This window comes from Heterodontus francisci, chromosome 1 (genome assembly GCF_036365525.1).
Source record: "Heterodontus francisci isolate sHetFra1 chromosome 1, sHetFra1.hap1, whole genome shotgun sequence".
Lineage (NCBI taxonomy): Eukaryota > Metazoa > Chordata > Chondrichthyes > Heterodontiformes > Heterodontidae > Heterodontus > Heterodontus francisci.
Genome location: NC_090371.1, coordinates 44,382,054 through 44,405,697, shown reverse-complemented (window position 1 = coordinate 44,405,697; position 23,644 = coordinate 44,382,054). Strand labels below are relative to the sequence as shown.

The 23,644-nt window shown below is 41.7% G+C and overlaps 1 protein-coding gene across 2 annotated transcripts in view; it reads left to right on the top strand.

The window, feature by feature from the left end:
• letm1 (leucine zipper-EF-hand containing transmembrane protein 1) overlaps positions 1-21,594 on the top strand; it is a 126,460-nt gene extending 104,866 nt beyond the window's left edge. Inside the window, exons 13-14 of one of the 2 annotated variants that reach the window (XM_068029783.1) lie at positions 15,568-15,706; positions 18,443-21,594. In XM_068029783.1, coding sequence (XP_067885884.1) covers positions 15,568-15,706; positions 18,443-18,595 — 292 coding nt within the window. In that variant the 3' untranslated portion in view covers positions 18,596-21,594. Of the gene's footprint in view, positions 1-15,549; positions 15,707-18,442 lie in introns of both variants that reach the window. The other variant, XM_068029774.1, reaches the window with a different exon arrangement.
• Positions 21,595-23,644: the final 2,050 nt, after the last annotated feature.

Genomic DNA, 23,644 nt, shown 5'->3' with positions numbered 1-23,644 from the left:
TGCATCAGTTCTTTCATCAATTGCAGTTGAAAAAGCAGCCAAGGATTGTTCAAGTTCTCAGCTAAATCATTGATACTCTCAGCAATTGGATTTCTTGAGAGGCAAAACTTTGCTGCTTAGCTAGGCTCAATGTTTCTGCATGGAGTTCTAACAAAAAGAAACTTCCTCAAAAATTGGTTTCACAGACACAGACATTTCAGAGGCTATTGAATAGTTCACTTTAATCGCAGCATCACTGTGTGGCAAGTTATTAATAAACATTGCTGCTTTCTCGATGACTATGCTAATTCAGGAAATCTATCTTCTTGCAACTTTCTCACCATGGTTTAATTTGTAGTATCTTTGAGTATGTAATCTTTTGGAAGAGATCCCTCTTACTGACAAATCAAACTCTTGGGCTTTCCATTCATGTCTGCAAAGAAATACAAAATTCTGCATTTCTCTTGAAAAGCACAGCACTCTTGATATACCTTTCTCTCATTGGATAAAAGCAGGACGGTCACTAGGCACTACAGCATTTTAAAATCTGGGATGAATGTTGAATAAATAAAGAACAAAGAACAGTACAACACAGGAACAGGCCATTCAGCCCTCCAAGTCTGCACCGATCTTGATGCCTGCCTAAACTAAAACCTTCCGGGGACCGTATCCCTCTATTCCCATCCTATTCATGTATTTGTCAAGATGCCTCTTAAACGTCGCTATCGTACCTGCTTCCACCACCTCCCCCGGCAGCAAGTTCCAGGCACTCGCCACCCTCTGTGTAAAGAACTTGCCTCGCACATCCCCTCTAAACTTTGCCCCTCACACCTTAAACCTATGTCCCCTAGTAACTGACTCTTCCACCCTGGGAAAAAGCTTCTGACTATCCACTCTGTCCATGTCGCTCATAACTTTGTAAACCTCTATCATGTCGCCCCTCCATCTCCGTCGTTCCAGTGAAAACAATCCGAGTTTATCCAACCTCTCCTCATAGCTAATGCCCTCCAGACGAGGCAACATCCTGGTAAACCTCTTCTGTACCCTCTCCAAAGCCTCCTTCTGGCAGTGTGGCAACCAGAATTGCACGCAATGTTCTAAGTGTGGCCTAACTAAAGTTCTGTACAGCTGCAGCATGACTTGACAGTTTTTATACTCTATGCCCCGACCGATGAAGTCAAGCATGCCGTATGCCTTCTTGACTACCTTATCCACCTGCGTTGCCACTTTCAGTGACCTGTGGACCTGTCCGCCTAGATCTCTCTGCCTGTCAATACTCCTAAGGGTTCTGCCATTTACTGTATACCTCCCAACTGTATTAGACTTTCCAAAATGCACTACCTCACATTTGTCCAGATTAAACTCCATCTGCCATTTCTCCGCCCAAGTCTCCAACCGATCTATATCCTGCTGTATCCTCTGACAATCCTCATCACTATCCGCAACTCTACCAACCTTTGTGTCGTCCGCAAACTTACTAATCAGACCAGCTACATTTTCCTCCAAATCATTCATATATACTACAAACAGCAAAGGTCCCAGCACTGATCCCTGCGGAACACCACTAGTCACATCCCTCCATTCAGAAAAGCACCCTTCCACTGCTACACTCTGTCTTCTATGACTGAGCCAGTTCTGTATCCATCTTGCCAGCTCACCTCTGATCCCGTGTGACTTCACCTTTTATACCATTCTGCCATGAGAGACCTTGTCAAAGGCTTTACTGAAGTCCATATAGATAACATCCACTGCCTTTCCTTCATCAATCATCTTCGTCACTTTCCTCAAAAAACTCAATCAAATGAGTGAGACACGACCTCCCCTTCACAAAGCCATGCTGCCTCTCGCTAATAAGTTAATTTGTTTCCAAATGGGAGTAAATCCTGTCCCGAAGAATCCTCTCTAATAATTTCCCTACCACTGACGTAAGGCTCACCGGCCTATAATTTCCTGAATTATCCTTGCTACCCTTCTGAAACAAAGGAACAACATTGGCTATTCTCCAGTCTCTGGGACCTCACCTGTAGCCAATGAGGATGCAAAGATTTCTGTCAAGGCCCCAGCAATTTCTTCCCTTGCCTCCCTCAGTATTCTGGGGTAGATCCCATCAGGCCCTGGGGACTTATCTACCTTAATGCTTTGCAAGACACCCAACACCTCCTTTTTGATAATGAGGTGACTGAGACTATCTACACTCCCTTCCCTAGGCTCATCATCCACTAAGTCCTTCTCTTTGGTGAATACTGATGTAAAGTACTCATTTAGTACCTCGCCCATTTCCTCTGGCTCCACAGATAGATTCCCTTCTCTGTCCTTCAGTGGGCCAACCCATTCCCTGGTTACCCTCTTGCTCTTTATATATGTATAAAAAGCCTTGGGATTTTCCTTAATCCTGTTTGCCAATGACTTTTCATGACCCCTTTTAGCCCTCCTGACTCCTTGCTTAAGTTCCTTCCTACTTTCTTTATATTCCTCAAGGGATTCGTCTGTTCCTAGCCTTACAGCTCTTACGAATGCTTCCTTTTTCTTTTTGACTAGGCTCACAATATCCCGCGTTATCCAAGGTTCCCGAAACTTGCCAAACTTATCCTTCTTCCTCACAGGAACATGCAGGTCCTGGATTCTAATCAACTGACGTTTGAAAGACTCCCACATGTCAGATATTGATTTGCCCTCAAATAGCCGCCCCCAATCTAAATTCTTCAGTTCCTGCCTGATATTGTTATAATTAGCCTTCCCCCAATTTAGCACCTTCACCCGAGGACTACTCTTATCCTTATTCACAAAAACTTATGGAATTATGGTCGCTGTTCCCAAAATGCTCCCCTACTGAAACTTCGACCACCTGGCCGGGCTCATTCACCAATACCAGGTCCAGTACGGCCCCATCCCTAGTTGGACTATCTACGTATTGTTTCAAGAAGCCCTCCTGGATGCTCCTTACAAATTCTGCCCCATCCAAGCCCCTAGCACTAAGTGAGTCCCAGTCAATATAGGGGAAGTTAAAATCACCCACCACTAGAACCCTGTTACATTTACATCTTTCCAAAATCTGTCTACATATCTGCTCCTCTACCTCCTGCTGGCTGTTGGGAGGCCTGTAGTAAACCCCCAACATCGTGACTGCACCCTTCCTATTCCTGAGCTCCACCCATATTGCCTTGCTGCATGACCCCTCCGAGGTGTCCTCCCGCAGTACATCTGTGATATCCTCCTTAACCAGTAATGCAACTTCCCCCCCATCCCTTTTACATCCCCCTCTATCCCGCCTGAAGCTTCTAAATCCTGGAACATTCAGCTGCCAATCCTATCCTTCCCTCAACTAAGTCTCTAATAGCAACAACATCATAGTTCCAAGTACTAATCCAAGCTCTAAGTTCATCTGCCTTACCTGTTATACTTCTCGCATCGAAACAAATGCACTTCAGACCACCAGTCCCGTTGTGCTCCGCAACATCTCCCTGCCTGCTCTCCTTCTTAGTCTTATTGGCCTTATTTACTAGTTCCCCCTCATTTCTTTCATTTGCTATCCTACTGCTCCGGTTCCCACCCCCCCTGCCACACTAGTTTAAACCCTCCCGAGTGACGCTAGCAAACCTCGCAGCCAGGATATTTGTGTCCCTCCAGTTTAGATGCAACCCGTCCTTCTTGTACAGGTCCCATCTGTCCCTGAAGAGATCCCAATGGTCCAGATATCTGAAACCCTCCCTTCTACACCAGCTGTTCAGACACGTGTTTAGCTGCACTATCTTCCTATTTCTAGCCTCACTGGCATGTGGCACAGGGAGTAATCCCGAGATTACAGCCCTAGAGGTCCTGTCTTTTAACTTTCTACCTAACTCCCTAAACTCCCCCTGCAGGACCTTGTCACTCTTCCTGCCTATTTCGTTGGTACCGATGTGTACCACAAAATCTGGCTGTTCACCCTCCCCCTTCAGAATGCCCCCTATCCGTTCAGAGACATCCTTGACCTTGGCACCAGGGAGGCAACATACCATCCTGGAGTCTCTTTCACGTCCACAGAAGCACCTATCTGTGCCCCTGACTATAGAGTACCCTATAACTATTGCTCTTCTGCACTTTGTCCCTCCCTGCTGAACATCAGTGCCAACCGTGGTGCCACTGCTCTGGCTGCTGCTGTTTTCCCCTGATAGGGCATCCCCCCAACAGTATCCAAAACGGTATACTTGTTAGAGAGGGAGATAGCCACATGGGATTCCTGCACTGTCTGCCTGCCCCTTCTAGCGGTCACCCATCTATCTGCCTGCACCTTGGGTGCAACCACTTCTCTAAAACTCCTGTCTATGACGCTTTCTGCCACCTGCATGCTCCTAAGTGCATCCAGTTTCCGCTCCAACGGATCCCTGCGGTCTGTGAGGAGCTGCAACTGGGTACACCTCCTGCAGATGTAGTCGTCTGGAATGCTGGAAGCGTCACGGACCTCCCACATCTCACAGGTGAAGCACTTCACCCCTCTGACTGACATTTCTGGCACTAATTAATAAATTAATTTAAAATAAATAAATACTTATTAAATCCTTACTAAATCCTTACTAAATTGTTATAATTATATGGTCCCTAGTGCTAGTTTCCTACTATAAATATTAAATGCTAACTAAATACAGTAATCTCCTCCCTCTGGTTTAGTTACTCTACTTAGTTAGTTAATTAGGATTTTTATCAATCTTTTATTTTCAAATTCAGTAAAAATTCCCTACCAGCCAATCAGGTCACAGCTTTCCTGTGACATCACTTTCAGTTTTTTTTTACCAGAGGTAAGTTTTTTTTTATCCTTACCGGTCTGGAATTCCGCCCTCCGAGTCTTCTCCCAGTCAGCTGTGCTCTTTGGAAGCTCTCGGCGCCCCTCACTCTGAGGTCAGGTAGGAAATGAAAGGAGCTCCTCACTCCCTCCTCACCGAACCTCCTCAGTTACCAAACTTCCACTATAGCACTCTAATGCAACCCAAGTCAGCACTCCAGTGCAAACAAAAGAATTCAAGATTGGGGGAAATAATCCTATCATTAAGCAACTCCAGTATTTTTTCTTCATTAAGCTTTAATAATACAAATTTATGCATTGATTATACCTTTTATTTTCTTTTACACTTGTAATTCAGTCTCGAGTCTGTGAATAGCGCCAAGTCTGTAATGACCACTCTAAAACATGCACACCTGAAACACAACCTGTCTATGCAGAACTAACGAGAAGTCGCCAGATTGCCACTGACTGCCCAATACAGGTGAAAGGTAAACAGAGAATCTTGGCTCCGAGTTTAAAAGGTCCAGACTTTCAACTCTGGGGTAAAGCAATAAATCAGTGCCCAAAATCAAATTTTTTCCAGTGGACAGGGATGGTGGTGTTGATACAGAGTAACTGTTTCTTCAGGTAGGGGAATTCAGAAGAAGGGGGTGGGGCACAATCTGTTTGAGTGAAATTAGGTAGTAGAAATTTGGAATTCTGTCCCCAAAAGACTGGATGTCACTTGAAATTTCAAGATTGATATTGATAGATTTTTGTTAGGTAAGGGTACTGAGGATAATGAGATGGATTTGAGGTGCAGATCAGCCACGATGGATTGAATGAGGCATGAGAGGCTGAGTGGCCTGCTCTTTGTTCCTATGAGACGTGGGCAGCTTCATTCCCTTCCAGTTTTCCTCTTGTTTCTTTAATAGGGAAAGGTTTTAAACAGAACCTTTCAGCTGTTTTCTTGTCACTGGTTGATGTGAGCCGGGCACCACCCCCTGGTTACAACGAGTAAGCTGCTAATGAATTGTTTTGGCTGGTGGGGGGGGGGGGGTGGTGTGGTCAGGGGTTGACAATATACCAGTGTCCAAAGTAAAAGATTTTGAGGTCCATGACTGGTAATTTCAGGAATGAGAAATTTCCCATTGGCTTCCTCTTTACAACCAGAGTGGCTTTTAAAAAAAATCGTAACTGTCTGTTTCAAAGCTGAATTAGAATTTCCAAGCTCAGATCTTTATCTAATGCTCATTAACACATATTCACAGCTGACAGTCGCTGAAAGTGGGAACAGCGGCTTCCGAACTTCGGACAGATTCGTGGTTTCCCGGCAGATTTTTAAAAAAAATCAGAACCCACTGGAAAACCACAAATCTGTCTCAAGTTCGGAAATCACTGTTCCTGCTCCCAGAATGATCAGGGGGAGGGGGGAGGCATCTATCTGGAATGCTCCGCATTGCTACAAGCAAAAAAAATGCCAGGTATCTCATTAAATCAGTGTCCAACATAGTGACAAGAAAGTAAGTCAATAAGTTGTCTTCTCATTTAAAACTTCTTCACAAAAATGCATATTTGTGGTTTCTTTAATTTAAGGTAATTTTTTTAAATGCCTTTATCTTTCCGAAATTGTTTCCCCAGCCCCCTAAGTAAGACAAAAATTGTAATGACACCCCTACTCCAAGGTTTTAACTTTGTTTTAAAATAATCTAGCATCTAGGTTATTTTAAAACGTAAGTTCAAAGGCTTGTGTTATGTAAACTCATCTTAAAATGGCAAAAGTCACTTGGGGAATGATTTGAGTTCTACTCTCTGGCATGCATTACATTCACTTGGGACACGAGCTCAGTGACATGGTGAAAGCTGCTGGAATTTTACTTCTATACGAATGTCACAATTCATTTGCTATCCATTTGGAATCACATTGTTCCAGAATTTATATTGAGGCGAAAACGGGCAAGAAAATCCCAGGAATCTCCAGAAGTAAGCACTGCAAGTTCCTCATTAATGCAAGAGTACAGTGTAATGGTGGGGCTGATTGATATTGGCAAAAACAGGATACTGCTGACCCATTTACATCGGTTGGTAAATACAATGTAACCAATAGCTTTAATAGTTCATCACAGATTAAGGCTTATGATTCCTTAACAAAATCGATGCTACATTTGCCAGTTTCAAAACTTGGGGAAGACGTATTAAAAATATATTATGTTTCAATGGCATGTTAGAAACAGTTATTAACTGATGTTTTTGCTGCGAATTGGATTAAAGGACAAGTTTTACAAGTATGTCAAAGATCAATAACTGCAATGTGCATCATTTACTATCCAGTTTGAGGGCAGGTACCCTGAGTGGTCAGTGTCATTTGAAAGTTGTCTGTGTCATATAATTACATTAGGTTATAAGTGCACCTTTGCTAACAGGTGAGACATTTGGCTTTGACATAAATTGGTTAGTCTGGAGTACAGTCTTACAGATAGTGACTAAACATTTTGTAACTGAATAATACATGCAGTAACAACTGCTCAATTTTTTGCAGAAAAGCTTTTTGTTAATAATTACCTTGTCAGAACTGAATTGGAATCGACAGTGATAGACTTAAGTGAGAATGGTTTTATTGGAGGAACTGAAGGGCGCTCTTTATTTGTAACTGTGTTTATCTAATTTTGTCAATTTTAGTGAGTAAATGACATTTTATGTATGAGAGATGCTGTTGTTTCTGTATCTCAGAATCCAGGACCTAGTTTAACAACCTGTCCAGATGGCTACCTACCGTTAATCTGTCTGTCCCTTCCTCTCCCACTCTGCTTTTCTGTTTTACACGACTCTTTTGAAGTACTATCTGCTCCATCCAATAAAGTTCTCCTGACTTGGAGATCACTCCTTTTGTTGGCCACCCTGTCTTCAGACACATATTACAAGCAGGTGGAGAGGTTGCACAAACATTGACCATCACTGGTTAAATTGTCTTGTGGCAATAGCAGTGTGAGAAATGGTCCGTCTTCCAATTGCTGATTTTTATACTATCTCACCTCCGTAACCACAACAACAATCCTCTCAAGTTTCATGACTTACTGGATGAAATTGCACTCCTGACAGTGTTAATCATAAGAGGTCATTTGATAAGGCCCTACCACCCCATGACATGGTGTAGCTAGCTCTATTCTGTCAACAAAAGTAATTTGCATTGGCATTGTATACTGTTTTGCTTTTAGCTAGCTATTACAGTTGTGCTGCTCTCTATTAATATTTGTATGCTTAGCTACTTTGGGCTGGATTTTGTGCAGGAGGTGGAGCTCCTGGCGACGGGCTGAAAAGCTGGGGGAAACCCCGCCTCTGCAATTTTTCAGACCCCTGGAGCGATCCTCCTTTTAGGGTCAAAGTTTGAGACGTGATCCCTGTCCCTTTTAAAGACTTCATTGGGATGGGGATCCCACTTCCAAGAGCTGCTGTCAGTCACAGGGTCAGCAGCTGAGCAGTATCAAAGAACAAAGAAAATTACAGCACAGGAACAGGCCCTTCGGCCCTCCAAGCCTGCGCCGATCCAGATCCTCTACCTAAACCTGTCGCCTATTTTCTAAGGGTCTGTATCTCTTTGCTTCCTGCCCATTCATGTATCTGTCTAGATACATCTTAAAAGACGCTATCGTGCCCGCGTCTACCACCTCTGCTGGCAACGCGTTCCAGGCACCCACCACCCTCTGCGTAAAGAACTTTCCACTCATATCCCCCCTAAACTTTTCCCCTCTCACTTTGAACTCGTGACCCCTAGTAATTGAATCCCCCACTCTGGGGGAAAAAGCTTCTTGCTATCCACCCTGTCTATACCTCTCATGATTTTGTACACCTCAATCAGGTCCCCCCTCAACCTCCGTCTTTCTAATGAAAATAATCCTAATCTACTCAACCTCTCTTCATAGCTAGCGCCCTCCATACCAGGCAACATCCTGGTGAACCTCCTCTGCACCCTCTCCAAAGCATCCACATCCTTTTGGTAATGTGGCGACCAGAACTGCACGCAGTATTCCAAATGTGGCCGAACCAAAGTCTTATACAACTGTAACATGACCTGCCAACTCTTGTACTCAATACCCCGTCCGATGAAGGAAAGCATGCCGTATGCCTTCTTGACCACTCTATTGACTTGCGTTGCCACCTTCAGGGAACAATGGACCTGAACACCCAAATCTTTCTGTACATCAATTTTCCCCAGGACTTTTCCATTTATTGTATCGTTCACTCTTGAATTGGATCTTCCAAAATGCATCACCTCGCATTTGCCCTGATTGAACTCCATCTGCCATTTCTCTGCCCAACTCTCCAATCTATCTATATTCTGCTGTATTCTCTGACAGTCCCCTTCACTATCTGCTACTCCACCAATCTTAGTGTGATCTGCAAACTTGCTAATCAGACCACCTATACTTTCCTCCAAATCATTTATGTATATCACAAACAACAGTGGTCCCAGCACGGATCCCTGTGGAACACCACTGGTCACACGTCTCCATTTTGAGAAACTCCCTTCCACTGCTACTCTCTGTCTCCTGTTGCCCAGCCAGTTCTTTATCCATCTAGCTAGTACACCCTGGACCCCATGCGACTTCACTTTCTCCATCAACCTACCATGGGGAACCTTATCAAATGCCTTACTGAAGTCCATGTATATGACATCTACAGCCCTTCCCTCATCAATCAACTTTGTCACTTCCTCAAAGAATTCTATTAAGTTGGTAAGACATAACCTTCCCTGCACAAAACCATGTTGCCTATCACTGATAAGCCCATTTTCTTCCAAATGGGAATAGATCCTATCCCTCAGTATCTTCTCCAGCAGCTTCCCTACCACTGACGTCAGGCTCACCGGTCTATAATTACCTGGATTATCCCTGCTACCCTTCTTAAACAAGGGGACAACATTAGCAATTCTCCAGTCCTCCGGGACCTCACCCGTGTTTAAGGATGCTGCAAAGATATCTGTTGAGGCCCCAGCTATTTCCTCTCTCGCTTCCCTCAGTAACCTGGGATAGATCCCATCCGGACCTGGGGACTTGTCCACCTTAATGCCTTTTAGAATACCCAACACTTCCTCCCTCCTTATGCCAACTTGACCTAGAGTAATCAAACATCTGTCCCTAACCTCAACATCCGTCATGTCCCTCTCCTCGGTGAATACCGATGCAAAGTACTCATTTAGAATCTCACCCATTTTCTCTGACTCCACGCATAATTTTCCTCATTTTGTCCTTGAGTGGGCCAATCCTTTCTCTAGTTACCCTCTTGCTCCTTATATATGAATAAAAGGCTTTGGGATTTTCCTTAACCCTGTTTGCTAAAGATATTTCCTGACCCCTTTTAGCCCTCTTAATTCCTCGTTTCAGATTGGTCCTACATTCCCGATATTCTTCCAAAGCTTCGTCTTTCTTCAGCCGTCTAGACCTTATGTATGCTTCCTTTTTCCTCTTAGCTAGTTTCACAATTTCACCTGTCATCCATGGTTCCCTAATCTTGCCATTTCTATCCCTCATTTTCACAGGAACATGTCTCTCCTGCACGCTAATCAACCTCTCTTTAAAAGCCTCCCACATATCACATGTGGATTTACCTTCAAACAGCTGCTCCCAATCTACATTCCCCAGCTCCTGCCGAATTTTGGTATAGTTGGCCTTCCCCCAATTTAGCACTCTTCCTTTAGGACCACTCTCGTCTTTGTCCATGAGTATTCTAAAACTTACGGAATTGTGATCACTATTCCCAAAGTAGTCCCCTACTGAAACTTCAACCACCTGGCCGGGCTCATTCCCCAACACCAGGTCCAGTATGGCCCCTTCCCGAGTTGGACTATTTACATACTGCTCTAGAAAACCCTCCTGGATGCTCCTTACAAATTCTGCTCCATCTAGACCTCTAACACTAAGTGAATCCCAGTCAATGTTGGGAAAATTAAAATCTCCTATCACCACCACCCTGTTGCTCCTACATCTTTCCATAATCTGTTTACATATTTGTACCTCTATCTCACGCTCGCTGTTGGGAGGCCTGTAGTACAGCCCCAACATTGTTACCGCACCCTTCCTATTTCTGAGTTCTGCCCATATTGCCTCACTGCTCGATTCCTCCATAGTGCCTTCCTTCAGCACAGCTGTGATATCCTCTTTGACCAGTAATGCAACTCCTCCACCCCTTTTACCTCCCTCTCTATCCCGCCTGAAGCATCGATATCCTGGGATATTTAGTTGCCAATCATGCCCTTCCCTCAACCAAGTCTCAGTAATAGCAATAACATCATACTCCCAGGTACTAATCCAAGCCCTAAGTTCATCTGCCTTACCTACTACGCTTCTTGCATTAAAACAAATGCACCTCAGACCACCAGTCCCTTTGCGTTCATCATCGGCAGCACCATGGCAGCTGTATGGAACCTTTTCTGCTCAAACCACAGTTGACTGAATTTGGGGTATGAATACCCCAGCTTGTCCAATAAGTTACGTTAGGCATCAGTAACAAAACAAATTTGAATGAGTTGGATGCATTAATTAAATGTGCATTTAAAACCAAGAATAACTGGTTAATTTTTTTTCATCATGAGATTATGATTAATTTTCTTTCTGGTTGCTTGGAAGCCTGACATACAGCATAATTATATAATGCATCTGTCAGATGTAGAATTGTAATATTGATTAGAGTCATAGTCATTTACGGCACAGAAGGTGGCCATTCGGCCCATCAAGTCCATGCCAGCTCTCCATGGAGCTGTCCAGTCAGTCACACTCTTCCTGCTCAATCCCCGTAGCCCTGCAAGTCTATTTCTCTCAAGTGCCCGTCCAGCTTCCTCTTGAAGTCATTGTTCGTCTCTGCTTCCACCACCCTGGTCGGCACCGAGTTTCAGGTCACTACCACATACTGTGTAAAAAGGTGTTTCCTCGTGTTCTCCCTGCATCTTTTGCCCAAACCTTTCAACCTTTGTCCCCTCGTCTTTGTACCATTAGTTAATGGGAGCAGTTTTTCCTTGTCCAACTTCGCTCAGCATGCCATAATCTTTTATACTTCTATTAAATCTCCCTTCAATCTCCTTTGTTCTTCGGAGAACAAACCCAGCTTTTCCAACCTAACCTTGGAATTAAAATCCTCCATCCCTAGAACCGTTCTGGTTAGTCTCCTCTGAACCATCTCAAGGGCCCTCACATCCTTCCTAAAATGTGGTGACCAGAACTGGACGCAATACTCCAGTTGGGGCGTAACCAGAACGGTGCAGCTTCCCTTCCATGGGGGTGGGATTCCTGTTGAAAAATAGAATTGGAAAAAAACTGTGCTGAGGCTTCATCGCATTTTCAGCTGCTTTCTTTGTTCGGCTGTGCTGCTTCTGTCTACTTTCAGGCAGGCCTCGATGTGCGCCAGTTTCTATAGCTCTTGGGTCTAAAGGGATCAAAGGGTATGGGGCGAAAGCGGGAACAGGTTACTGAGTTGGATGATCAGCCATAATCATGAATGGCGGAGCAGGCTTGAAGGGCCAAATGGCCTACTCCTGCTCCTATTTTCTATGTCTTTATGTTTTCTATGTTTCTATGTTTATAAAGGTTCAGCATAACTTCCCTGCTTCTGTACTCAATGCCTCTATTTATGAAGCCCAGGATCCCATATGCTTTGTTAGCCACTCTCAATATGTCCTATCACCTTCAAAGATCGATGCACATGCACCCCCAGGTCCCTCTGTTCCTGCACACTCTTTCGAGCTGTGCCATTACGTATATAGTGTCCCTCCCTATTTCTTCTGCCAAAATGCATCACCTCTCACTTGTCAGTATTAAACTCTATCTGCCACCTCTGTCCACTCTGCTAGCTTATGTATAACCTGTTGCAGACAGTTCATATCATCCTCACTGTTAGCCACCCCTCCAAGTTTGGTGTCATTGGCAAATTCTGAGATTCGACTCTATTCCAAGATCCAAGTCATTTCTGTATAACAAAAAAAAAAGCAGTGGCCCCAGCACTGACCCTTGGGGAACACCACTGTCTACCATCTTCCAGTCTGAAAAGCAACCATTTACTGCAACTCACTGTTTTCTGTCCTTAAGCCAATTTTTTATCCAGTGACCCTCCTATTCCATGAGCCTCAATTTTGTTAACCAGCCTTTTATGTGGTACCTTATCAAATGCTTTCTGAAAATCCGTATAAACAACATCCACCACAATCCCTTCAACATCTCTGCTACTTCATCAAAAAATTCAATTAGATTAGTGAAGCATGATCTGCTTTTTACTAATCCATGCTGTCTATCTTTAATTAATTCCAACCTCTCTAAGTGTACATTGATATTTTCCCTGATGATTTTTTCTAAAACCTTACCCACCACTACCAACAGTAAACATTTTAGGCTTGCAGCTCAAAATTAATTTTATCCACTAGGTATGCGAGACAAATTTTATTGTATTCTTGACGGCCAGGGTTAAAATTCATTGGGTAATGTTTCTGAAAACTGCAAAGAATATGCATAAGCATGAAGGCACGTTTGTGGATATTTACCTGCTTGTTCTGGTCATTGTGAACTAATTTGCGTAAATTGTATTACTATTGTAACTGAAATGAACATTGTCATTGAGTGTTGGGAGTAGGTCAAGCCATCATCCTGTAGGGCTGTTTATATTACATTTGAAAGTTAAATGATGTGGGTAAATGTAGTTTTGAATGCTGTTATTTTTGAATTTTATGAGAGTTTTAATGTCCCTATGCTCTGGGATTTCTTCAAATTTGGTATTACACGAGGCCACAGTCAATCTGGAACCAAGTGGACTAGTCAGAAGTTTTCATGGTAGCAGGTTGTAACATTGAAACCTAGGATTGGATTTTATTCCCAGCCTGACTTTGGGTTTTGTGGGGGGGTGGGTGGTGGTGGAATTGGGGCAGCAGCGGCCGCCACGAAACCAGACGCCAAGATTGCTGGGACCAATCTTCCCTGCAGTGGGGAAGCTCCATGGCAGCCCCTCTGCCACTCTGCGACAGGACCTGAGTTAGCATATGTAAATCACATATTTGCATGAATTAAAATGCAAATTGCAATGATCTTCCCTTCAATTCCCGATCTTCAGTGCAACGTGTGGCACTCATGCGCCTTCACTTTCCTGTCCAGGGAAAGCTGGCGCCACCGAGTTGGGGAAGGGGTGAACTTTGCTTTCTGATGGGTATGGGGGGGAAGTGGTGGACTCTGCTTTGATGGGTATTGGGTAAGGAAGGGGTGAACTTTGCACTCTGATGGGTATGGGGTGGGAGGAGGGGTGAACTCTGCACTCTGTTGGGTTTTGGTGGGGGGAATGGGGTGAAGTCTGCATTATAGTGTGATGTTTGCAGGCTGGCAGCCTTTTAAAAATGGTGCCAGCACCTGCTCCCTCAACAGGTGGCACCTGCTCCCTCAACAGATGACGCCATGAACGGCGTCGCTGAGGCCACCCCGCCACGTAATTGGGGGGTGGGGGGAGTGATGGCTGCCGTCAATATGTAAAGTGGCCGCCTGGTCACTGCACTGTGGTCCCTGTGGGGGACGGCTGCTTGGTTCTGCACTGCCACTGCTCCCGGCAGCAGGACTACAAAATCCAGCCCCTTGTTTCACCAGTTAGTTTTGTGTTATTCGCCCAAGGGAAATCCCTTTCTAGTTTTGATTCTACCAGAAGGACGTGGAGGCTTTGGAGAGGGTACAGAGGAGGTTGACCAGGATGTTGCCTGGTCTGGAGGGCATTAGCTATGAGGAGAGGTTGGAAAAACTTGGATTGTTTTCACTGGAACGACGGAGGTGGAGGGGCGACATGATAGAGGTTTACAAAGTTATGAGTGGCATGGACAGAGTGGATAGTCAGAAGCTTTTTCCCAGGGTGGAAGAGTCAGTTACTAGGGGACTTAGGTTTAAGGTGCGAGGGGCAAAGTTTAGAGGGGATGTGCGAGGCAAGTTTTTTACACAGAGGGTGGTGAGTGCCTGGAACTTGCTGCCAGGGGAGGTGGTGGAAGCAGATGCGATAGCGACGTTTAAGAGACATCTTGACAAATACATGAATAGGAAGGGAATAGAGGGATATGGGCCCCGGAAGTGCAGAAGGTGTTAGTTTCGGCAGGCATCAAGATCGGCGCAGGCTTGGAGGGCCGAATGGCCTGTTTCTGTACTGTTCTTTGTTCTTTGAGAATAGAGATCTCAATATCATAAATCAACTATTCTGTACGCTCTCTCTTGTTTTAATGTTCAGTAAATCTGTCTAGAGATTGTTAGCCTGAGCCACAACCTGATGGAGTGTATATTTTTCTTCCTGTCAAAAGGCGAGGAGATATGTGGTATGCTGGAGTAAGGATCTTTACTCAACCGTTGAGACTTAGTATATTTATTTAGTTATTGCACAACTAAGTGCACGCTCTAGTTTGTAGGGGCTGCTAGACCTGGTACAGGAGTAACAATTGGTGTTGAACTCCAAGGAGTATGTCGTGTAAAATCCCAGAAAAATAATGGTACGTTTTAAAATTGTTGTGTAGGAATACTTTGTGTTTTAGAAAAAGTCCTAATATGGTATAATATGGAAGGTATTTGCTACTACCTCTTTAAATAATGCATTAATATATTTATATGCTTCTTGCTCACCATTGGTATAACAGCAATTATAGGTTATACATTAATATTCAATTAGCTTCCATTTTTGAAGTACAGGTAATGTTCTGGCCAAATGCCCGTCAATATAATTTCTGGAGTCTGGCAATGGATAATAGATCTGCAAATCTAATTTAAGATTCTCCTCCATGTCCCCTTGTCCTCCCCTCATGAAAGTCGCAATTAACTTTAATTTTTTCCTATATGCAGTTTGTATTTCACCTTCAGGGACAACCTCATCAGCATAAATGAGCTGATCAGTGCAATGAAGCAGATCCAGAATATCCCACAACATAAATTACAAAAGATTGCTGAAACCCTGGATGAAAACAAGGATGGAAGAATCGATATCAATGATGTCATAAAAGTAAGCTTGAATTAAATTATAAAATCACAGACTTTATTTTGCCATGCCAGACTTTAATGAAGTGATACCGTTACACTTTTCTTTGAGGAAAATTGTATTTCTTTTTTTGTCTTCATCTCTTATGCATTCAAGAAAACATTTCATCCAAGAAATAGTTAGCAGATTTTACTAGAGGTCTAACCTGGGTGGTACAAAGATGCACCATCCTGTATGAGTTGCCCTGATTAGGTTCACAGGTGCAGGAATGTTTGCATTGCTATTAATGCACCTTTTATAGGAAATTTATTTATTATTTATTTAGAGATACAGCACTGAAACAGGCCCTTTGGCCCACCGAGTCTGTGCCGGCCAACAACCACCCATTTATACTAATCCTACATTAATCCCATATTCCCTACTACATCCTCACCATTCTCCTACCACCTACTTACACTAGGGGCAATTTACAATGGCCAATTTACCTATCAACCTGCAAGTCTTTAGCTGTGGGAGGAAACTGGAGCACCCGGCAGAAACCCACGCGGTCACAGGGAGAACTTGCAAACTCCGCATAGGCAGTACCCAGAACTGAACCCGGGTCGCTGGAGCTGTGAGGCTGTGGTGCTAACCACTGCGCCACTGTGCCGCCCTATTACAAAATAGGAAAAAAAATGCTGTAAAGTAATAATCCTTCCAGTTTGCTGAAGAAGTCTTATTGAATGAAAAGTAATTCTACATCCTGGAATATATTTATATTTTGCATGTCTGTCTGTGTGCTGATTAATAACTGCAGCCTTGTAAATGAGAATAAAGTATCTTCTTTGTCAACAATTACTTGTGGAAATTTCTGCTGGCTGGTCATCTCTCATTTGGAAATTATTGTACCATTAACTCATATTTGCTTGTGACTCAATTGCCATTACTCAGTTACTTTATCATTTGTTCAACCTCTACATCCAAATAGGTTGTTACTATCATTCTTTTAAGATAGTCATGCACACAGACCATCAGTAACTGTGCTATTTTTCCTGTCACCAGCAGTTCTCTCCAATGCTAAATCCAGAAGAGGTTTGTAAATTGCTGTGTAGTTTGTTGTTTTTGTGTTCAGAGCATTTAACAACAGTGGATCATGTCAAAATGCTCTTGAGCTTCTCGAGGCTTTCTACATTTTGACATCATTTGTATATTGGCCTACTCTAGTGATTGGACATCAGCTGTTGCCAGCTTTGGGATTAAAATTTTGTCATTGATAGTTCTCAGTGGCAGCTTTTTAACAACATCTGTTTTCCATTATAAAATTCTACCAATTTGTTTCTCCACCCTGGTTTCAAGAATGTGCAACTTCAGTTTTTTTGTGGTACAATCAAACCTCAAAAGGTTTGGTTCAAACAAACACCTTCATTGCTTCCACTCCAACATTAGAGGGAAAATTAAGTGTTAGATGTGATCTTTCATGTACTGTTGCCTGTCAGATTGACCACCCGCACTGTATTCGCTCGTACAGCTAGATCATCCATATGACCATCTTTGTCACTAATCATAGACAGACTCAACCTTTGGGTTTGGGCACTGGTCTGAGACTGCCCATAATCAATTCCAGATTACTGACAACATTTCTCTAAGCAACTGCATCTGTGCAGTTTTGTTGTCTTCAGGGCCACCTGGAACATTTGCTTGAGCAGAGGAACATTTCTAGTTCTGTTGCTGAGCCCCATTGAAGATAGATAATCCACTGAGGAGTTGAACATGGGTAAAAAGGTTGCCTTTGTCAGCTGCAGGACATGGATATGGCCCTGATTGGCATATTCCATGTAAGGCGTACAACAGAAAGAATGATTCACAGTTCAGTTTCCAAGCATCATAACATCTTTGCTTGGCTTTGGATATAAATGTAGCTTTTTTGGGGGACAGGATCAAGAATTGCAGAACAAGGCATTGCCCTAGACTACTTTGCATATTTGGGAATCTCTGCGTCACATGAGATTACATTAAACACTGAAGGAGTGGTCTTTTTCTGGCAGCAATTTATTTGGTGATTGGGCATATACAATCCTGGAAAATTAAGTATTACCAACATAGCCTATAAGTTATCAGAGGGTTGCTGTTTGCACAAAACACCTAATCAAAGGCAATCAGAGCTAACTACCTATTTCACATCGGGGAGTCATCCAATTTTCTAAATGTGCAATATAACATTTTGAATAATTAAATGACACAACTGCTACTTGGAGTTACAGATAAAAGTTTAATGGGGTGTTTGGGATCTTTGGCCAGAGGTAGCATTAAAGCTGTGGCCAAACTTGGCCTTGTCATAGCATGGCAAAAATAGATAAACCAAGGTCACTTTTATTTCCTTCCTTTGTGTAATGGAAATGCCTGCTGCTGTGTGAAACTTGGGCTTAATTCAACAAATGAAAGTTACCATGGCCGTAGTAGTTAATCAAAATGTTGCTGCTCTTCTTTCTCTCATTGCCCTCTGTACAGAAATACCTTTCTAATGTTTAGGTTGAGTAAAAATCCTATGTTACTAATAGTTGTAAAAGATGATGTGTTGACCAGTTTTTTTTTAGCCTTTGTTCCTGGATTGCAATGCTCTTGTACAGATTTTACATTTTAATTGTTTTTAGAAGATGAATGAAATAGGACAAAATGTACTAATTTTGTAACTTGGTTTGGTGAGTAAATATTGACAGTCAAAAGATAGGAACCACTAAGCTTGCAGAGCCATTACTGATTGCCTGATTCCTATCTTCGCAGGTGCTGAAGTTAATTGATAAAGAGGATATAGACATCTCAACTAACCAGGTTGCAGAGATTTTGGAATTATTGCGCAAGGAAGAGAAGGTTGTAGAACACCAGAAAGCAAAAGAGAAATCTGAGAAGGAACAGGTGGCAGAAGTCCAGAACTAAACAGCTTCCTCTAATAAAATGCACCTAATGCCAGAACCCATCTAAATTCATTTGTTTGATTTTTGAAATTTGTTGTAGGCATAACTAGAGGAATCAAATGGATAATGTGTACTGAAGAGGAATTGTAGATTGCTGCATTGTGCTATACAAATGAAATAAGGTTTTCTGTTATGCCAAGAATTGAATCCCACCATTCCAGAAGCTTGGAAACAATCTATAAGAAATGTTTCTTTGAAAATGCACTTATAAAAACAATTTTATTGTGATATGCTAAGCTCAAATAATGTTTTTATAAACATACAAAGTAACAAGACAACAGGTGGTCGATCAGTTTTTTAAAAAGAAGTGCTTACAGTGGAGTTCTAGGTCGGTTAATTGGAATTAATCCTTATCGCTTTCAGGAAATATTTGCAATAGCACAAATACATAATTCTGGACAACTATTTATCTTTAACCCTTTCGATATTGGGATTTATTTCAATTTCAAAAACTTGTACACGATGGTGTCCATTAAAACTGATTTTCTATAAATTCTGAAGATGAGTGCTATACAGTGGGATTAGATAAATGCACCAAACCAAAGAATATTTTTAATGGTATTTTTGGAATAACTAAATTCATTTTGCATCTGAAATGTTATTAGTTATTAAAGGGTTAAATCTGTCATATAGTGCATCTACTCAATATAAAGCATTTTTAACAAATGGGATGAATGTTAGACTGCATTGTTGCTGTTTACTCCCACACACCCCAATTGGCTTATGTTTTATAATGTATTGCTGATTGATTGCATATGTTTCATGAATCAGGTTTTAGGAATACACTCAGGTATTGCTAAATTTATTTTTTAAATGGTTAAGTATTTAGTGAAGGAAAAGCTAGCCCAGTGTTCAAATTGTATCCGTATCTATGTTGTAGATGCTGTGGTGGTTCCAGCAATTGAAAGGTGTTTATCTGCACAAAATTGTGCTATACTAATGGATAATGATGTGGCTAATGAAATTTGAATGTCAACTACATTTCTCTCCCAGAACGTTTTCATATTTTGTATTTTGCACTGCCATGGGAATATGGAGTTCAATGTATTCATGTATTTTCTTCATCATTATATCACATTCAGAAAACACTTCCATATGAATAAGATTCTGAGAAGTATGTTAACCTGCAGACTGTACACTCAGTTGTTTTCCAATCCATTTGACACTATATCAAGTGGAATATATATTGATCCTTAATTGTTTCCTAAACTACTTATATAAAACTAATGAATGTTGCACGAAGGTTGTATAATTAGTGACCTAGCTGTGCAGTATTTGCACTATTGACTTGTATGTTTTTTTTGGTTTGTTTTTGTTTAGATTTGAGGTTGACAATCCATGACTAAAGCAATTCTGAGTCTCACTAACCACTGTGGCAAAGTATGTGCATGCTTTGATGGCATTTGCCCTGAACCTTACATATTTTGGGTTGGAAATTATTTGCATTTACTAAAACCTAATTAAGAAAATTAAACTTTCATTTTCTGGCTTTTCTTTAGGCATGACCATTGTGAAATGTTCCCCGGCCAATCCTGTTGTGAAACTTTTAAGCTCAAATATTTTTCCCAATTAATTGTATTTTTTTTTTTACATCCACAACATCAGATTAGTTATTTAGAAACTAATGCAGTTTGTGGTTCAGATGATTGTGCTCTGGAAATGAGATCCATGCGACTTGATACCAATTTCAGAGGCAACACAGCTGGACAGAATATATAACTAAATCAGGTTGGAAAGGGGACTCACAAATTTGTTTTTAACATTGAAAGCTATTGGATTGTGCATTACGCTAGAGGAAGTCAAGACTTGCTCATTTAGCTCTTTACAATTTCTCCATTTTCAACAACCACTCGAGACAAATTTGTAAGATATCCATCCTCATTGTAAAGTATTCTGTTATATCACATAATATGCAAAAACACTCGTTTTGGGGAAAAAAAAAATTCCACACCAAACCTGTTCCCAAGTCCCTGTGCAGCTCTTCCAGTTATTGTGTAGTCCAACTCATTGATCATTGGAATACCAATTGATCTCACTGCATGATAGTATACAGAGTATTGTACTCTCCTTTTTACTTCTGACCTGGATTCAAATTAAGCCAGAAATGATGATCATCTCCTTTCTCTTGACTATAAGGGTTCTATATTTTGTGTTTAGGGCCACAATCTACCCCAAAATTGGTAACCTAATTAAGATATCACAAGGATCTAGTTGGTGTGGAGAATGGAAAATTTCACACCATTAAAATACAGTTTGGTGTTCAGTGGTTGGGAGCCAAGTAGAGAGAGCTTTACTTTGTATTTGGCTGTATTATACCCAACCAGGAACTGCTTGATGACACTGTAAGCTGAAATGTGATTTTTTTTTTGATGGATGGATGGAAAAGGACAGAGAAAAAGATTTTTAAAAAGTCACATCACTTTTTTCAAAAAATATTGGCACAAGGAACAAGACAATTTGAAACTTTAATTGAGATAATGTTATGATGGGCTCTCATTATGTAACTACAGTAGTAAATAACTCTTCCTGTAGAGTGAAATGGAAGTGCAGATTAATTTGCAGAGTGTATATTTAAGAAATTTAAAGGGAAATTTGTTAAATTAAGAACCAAGATGGTTAATGCCTGCTCGAAACTTGTGCCCATTCTGAGATAGTGAACTATTAAGTGTTAGTGACGGTGTAAAATACCAAAATACTGTATGTCGTAGACTCTAGATATTTGACTTTGCCTCTATTGTGATAAATACAAGCTATGGTCCTGCTTTATTAACTTTTTCCTGCTATAACATGAATGTGTGCAGAAATAGTGCACTGATCTTTGGAAAATGTAAATGATACATATTTTTAAAAATTATATGAAAACAGTGGACTGGATTTGGAAACCGTTAAGTTCAAAGTGGTCTGGGCTTTTGTGTATAAAAATTGAGAAATGAATATGATTAAAGTACACAAAAATTTAAATCCCCTGCAAATCTTGAATGTATTTTTCTAAGGATTCTTCATTTCCCCCCACCACTGCCCCCAACAACACTCCAATCTTTCCTTCCCCACTTCCTGAGATTTCTCAAGATGTCAGTTGGACAGAAAGCGGCAAAAGTTTTAAGATGGCCTCAAGACAAATGCACTATGATTGCTGTTGTGTCTCACCAGGTAGCCTAATGCCCATTATTGGGAGAATAGGCCTTGCTACAAGTGTCGCATTAATGCATTTAAGCATCAAGCAATGAGATTAGTTCTGCACCTTTATGGTCTGAATTGGCATCAAATTGTCAAGTGTCGGGACACCACCACCATAATAAGATGTGCAACTCGATCTCTGCTGCTAACTTACAAATGTTCTTATTATGTGATAGAGACAGGTTTACTGTGTTATTTGAGGCTGTATGTCTTTATTTTAACCATTAACTGCACTTGCAAGAGTGCCTCTTCAACTTGCCTGTTGGGGCTGAGCTATGTTCAATTAAGGTATTTTAGCACATTATTACACCAGCTACTTATAAATATGGACATTGCTTTCAAACCTGCCTCTGTGAAAAAAGTTTCACCTAGCAATTAGCATTATATCCCATGATTTAAGACAAATGTACAGAATTTCAAATGCAGTCTTCACCACCCACTCCCTGGAGCATAATCTATCTCTTGGGACTGTGATCAGTTGGGCAGTAATGTCTTGGGACTTTAAGAACATAATAATGAGGAAGACCAACAAAATACAAGAACTTAAGAAATAGGAGCAGGAGTAGGCCATTTGGCCCCTCAAGCCTGCCCCGTCATTCAGTAAGATCTGCCCGGAACTCAATTCTTCTTTCGTGCTGGCTCCTCATAGCCCTCAACTCACCAATGTTTCAAAGAAGACATTAATAAACTTACAGATTGAGTGTGCAATTGGCAAGTTAATGTTAATATAAGTAAGTGTGAGGTGATGCATTTTAGTAGGAAGAATGAGGCCATACAGTGCTTGGAAAATGAGTCTAAATGGAGTAGAAGAGCCATGGGATCTAGAGCTATAGATAGATGAATCACTAAAAGGAATGCTGCAGGTTAACAAGATAATTTAAAATCAAAAACAAAGCACTGGGATTCATATCTGGAGGAATAGAGTTGAAAAGCAGAGAAATTATGTTAAACTTGTATCAAACCTTGGTTCGACAACATTTGGAGTACTGTACCTAGTTCTGGTCTTCATATTATAAAAAGAATATAGAAGCACTGGAGAAGGCATAAATAAATTTACAAGGATGATACCAGGCTCGAGGCCCTTACCTACCTTAGATCACAGCAGTGGCAGTCAGCGGGCTGTCTGTCGGTGCGCGCTGGATTTTAAAAGGAAAAAAACTACCAGTGACATCACGGGAAATCTATAAGCTGATTGGTAAGTAACAGCTGTTATTGCCTGTAAATAGCTTTAAAAAAAATCAGTGAAAAAGGAAGTTTTTTTTTAAAAAAAGACCTCAAATAGCTACCTTGTAAGTGATAAGGTTAGGACTACTAAGGTTTTTTACTTGGTGTAATTTATTAATAATTACTAATTAGAATAGTGCTGTTTGGACAGTCTGAGGCTGAGAGTTGTGTGTGAGGGATTTCACTGACAAGGGGAAGGAGGTGCTCTTTGGTCTCTTTTTTGCCTTTTCAGCCTCCACCGTACAGGGAAGAAGCTGATTGACAAATAAATGGTAAGTTATTTCACTTATTACACTAGCTTTGCAAACTAATTATTGCTAAATAATGGCAGCGCAGCACAGCCAAGTGGAATGTGCCTCCTGTGGGATGTGGGAAGTCATGGATGTACCATGTGTCCTTGACGAACACATCTGCAGGAAGTGTCACTGGCTGCAGAAGCTTGAGCCCTCCCGAAGGACATCCCACTTTCTAACGGGTATTCAGTACTGAGTACTGATGGGAGAGAGGGTTCCTCTGGAGAGTGTAGCAAGAGTCATGACCAGAGCACCATGGGTAGCTCAGCTGTGCAGAGCGGGAGGAAAAAGGACAAGAGCAATAGTGGTAGGGGATT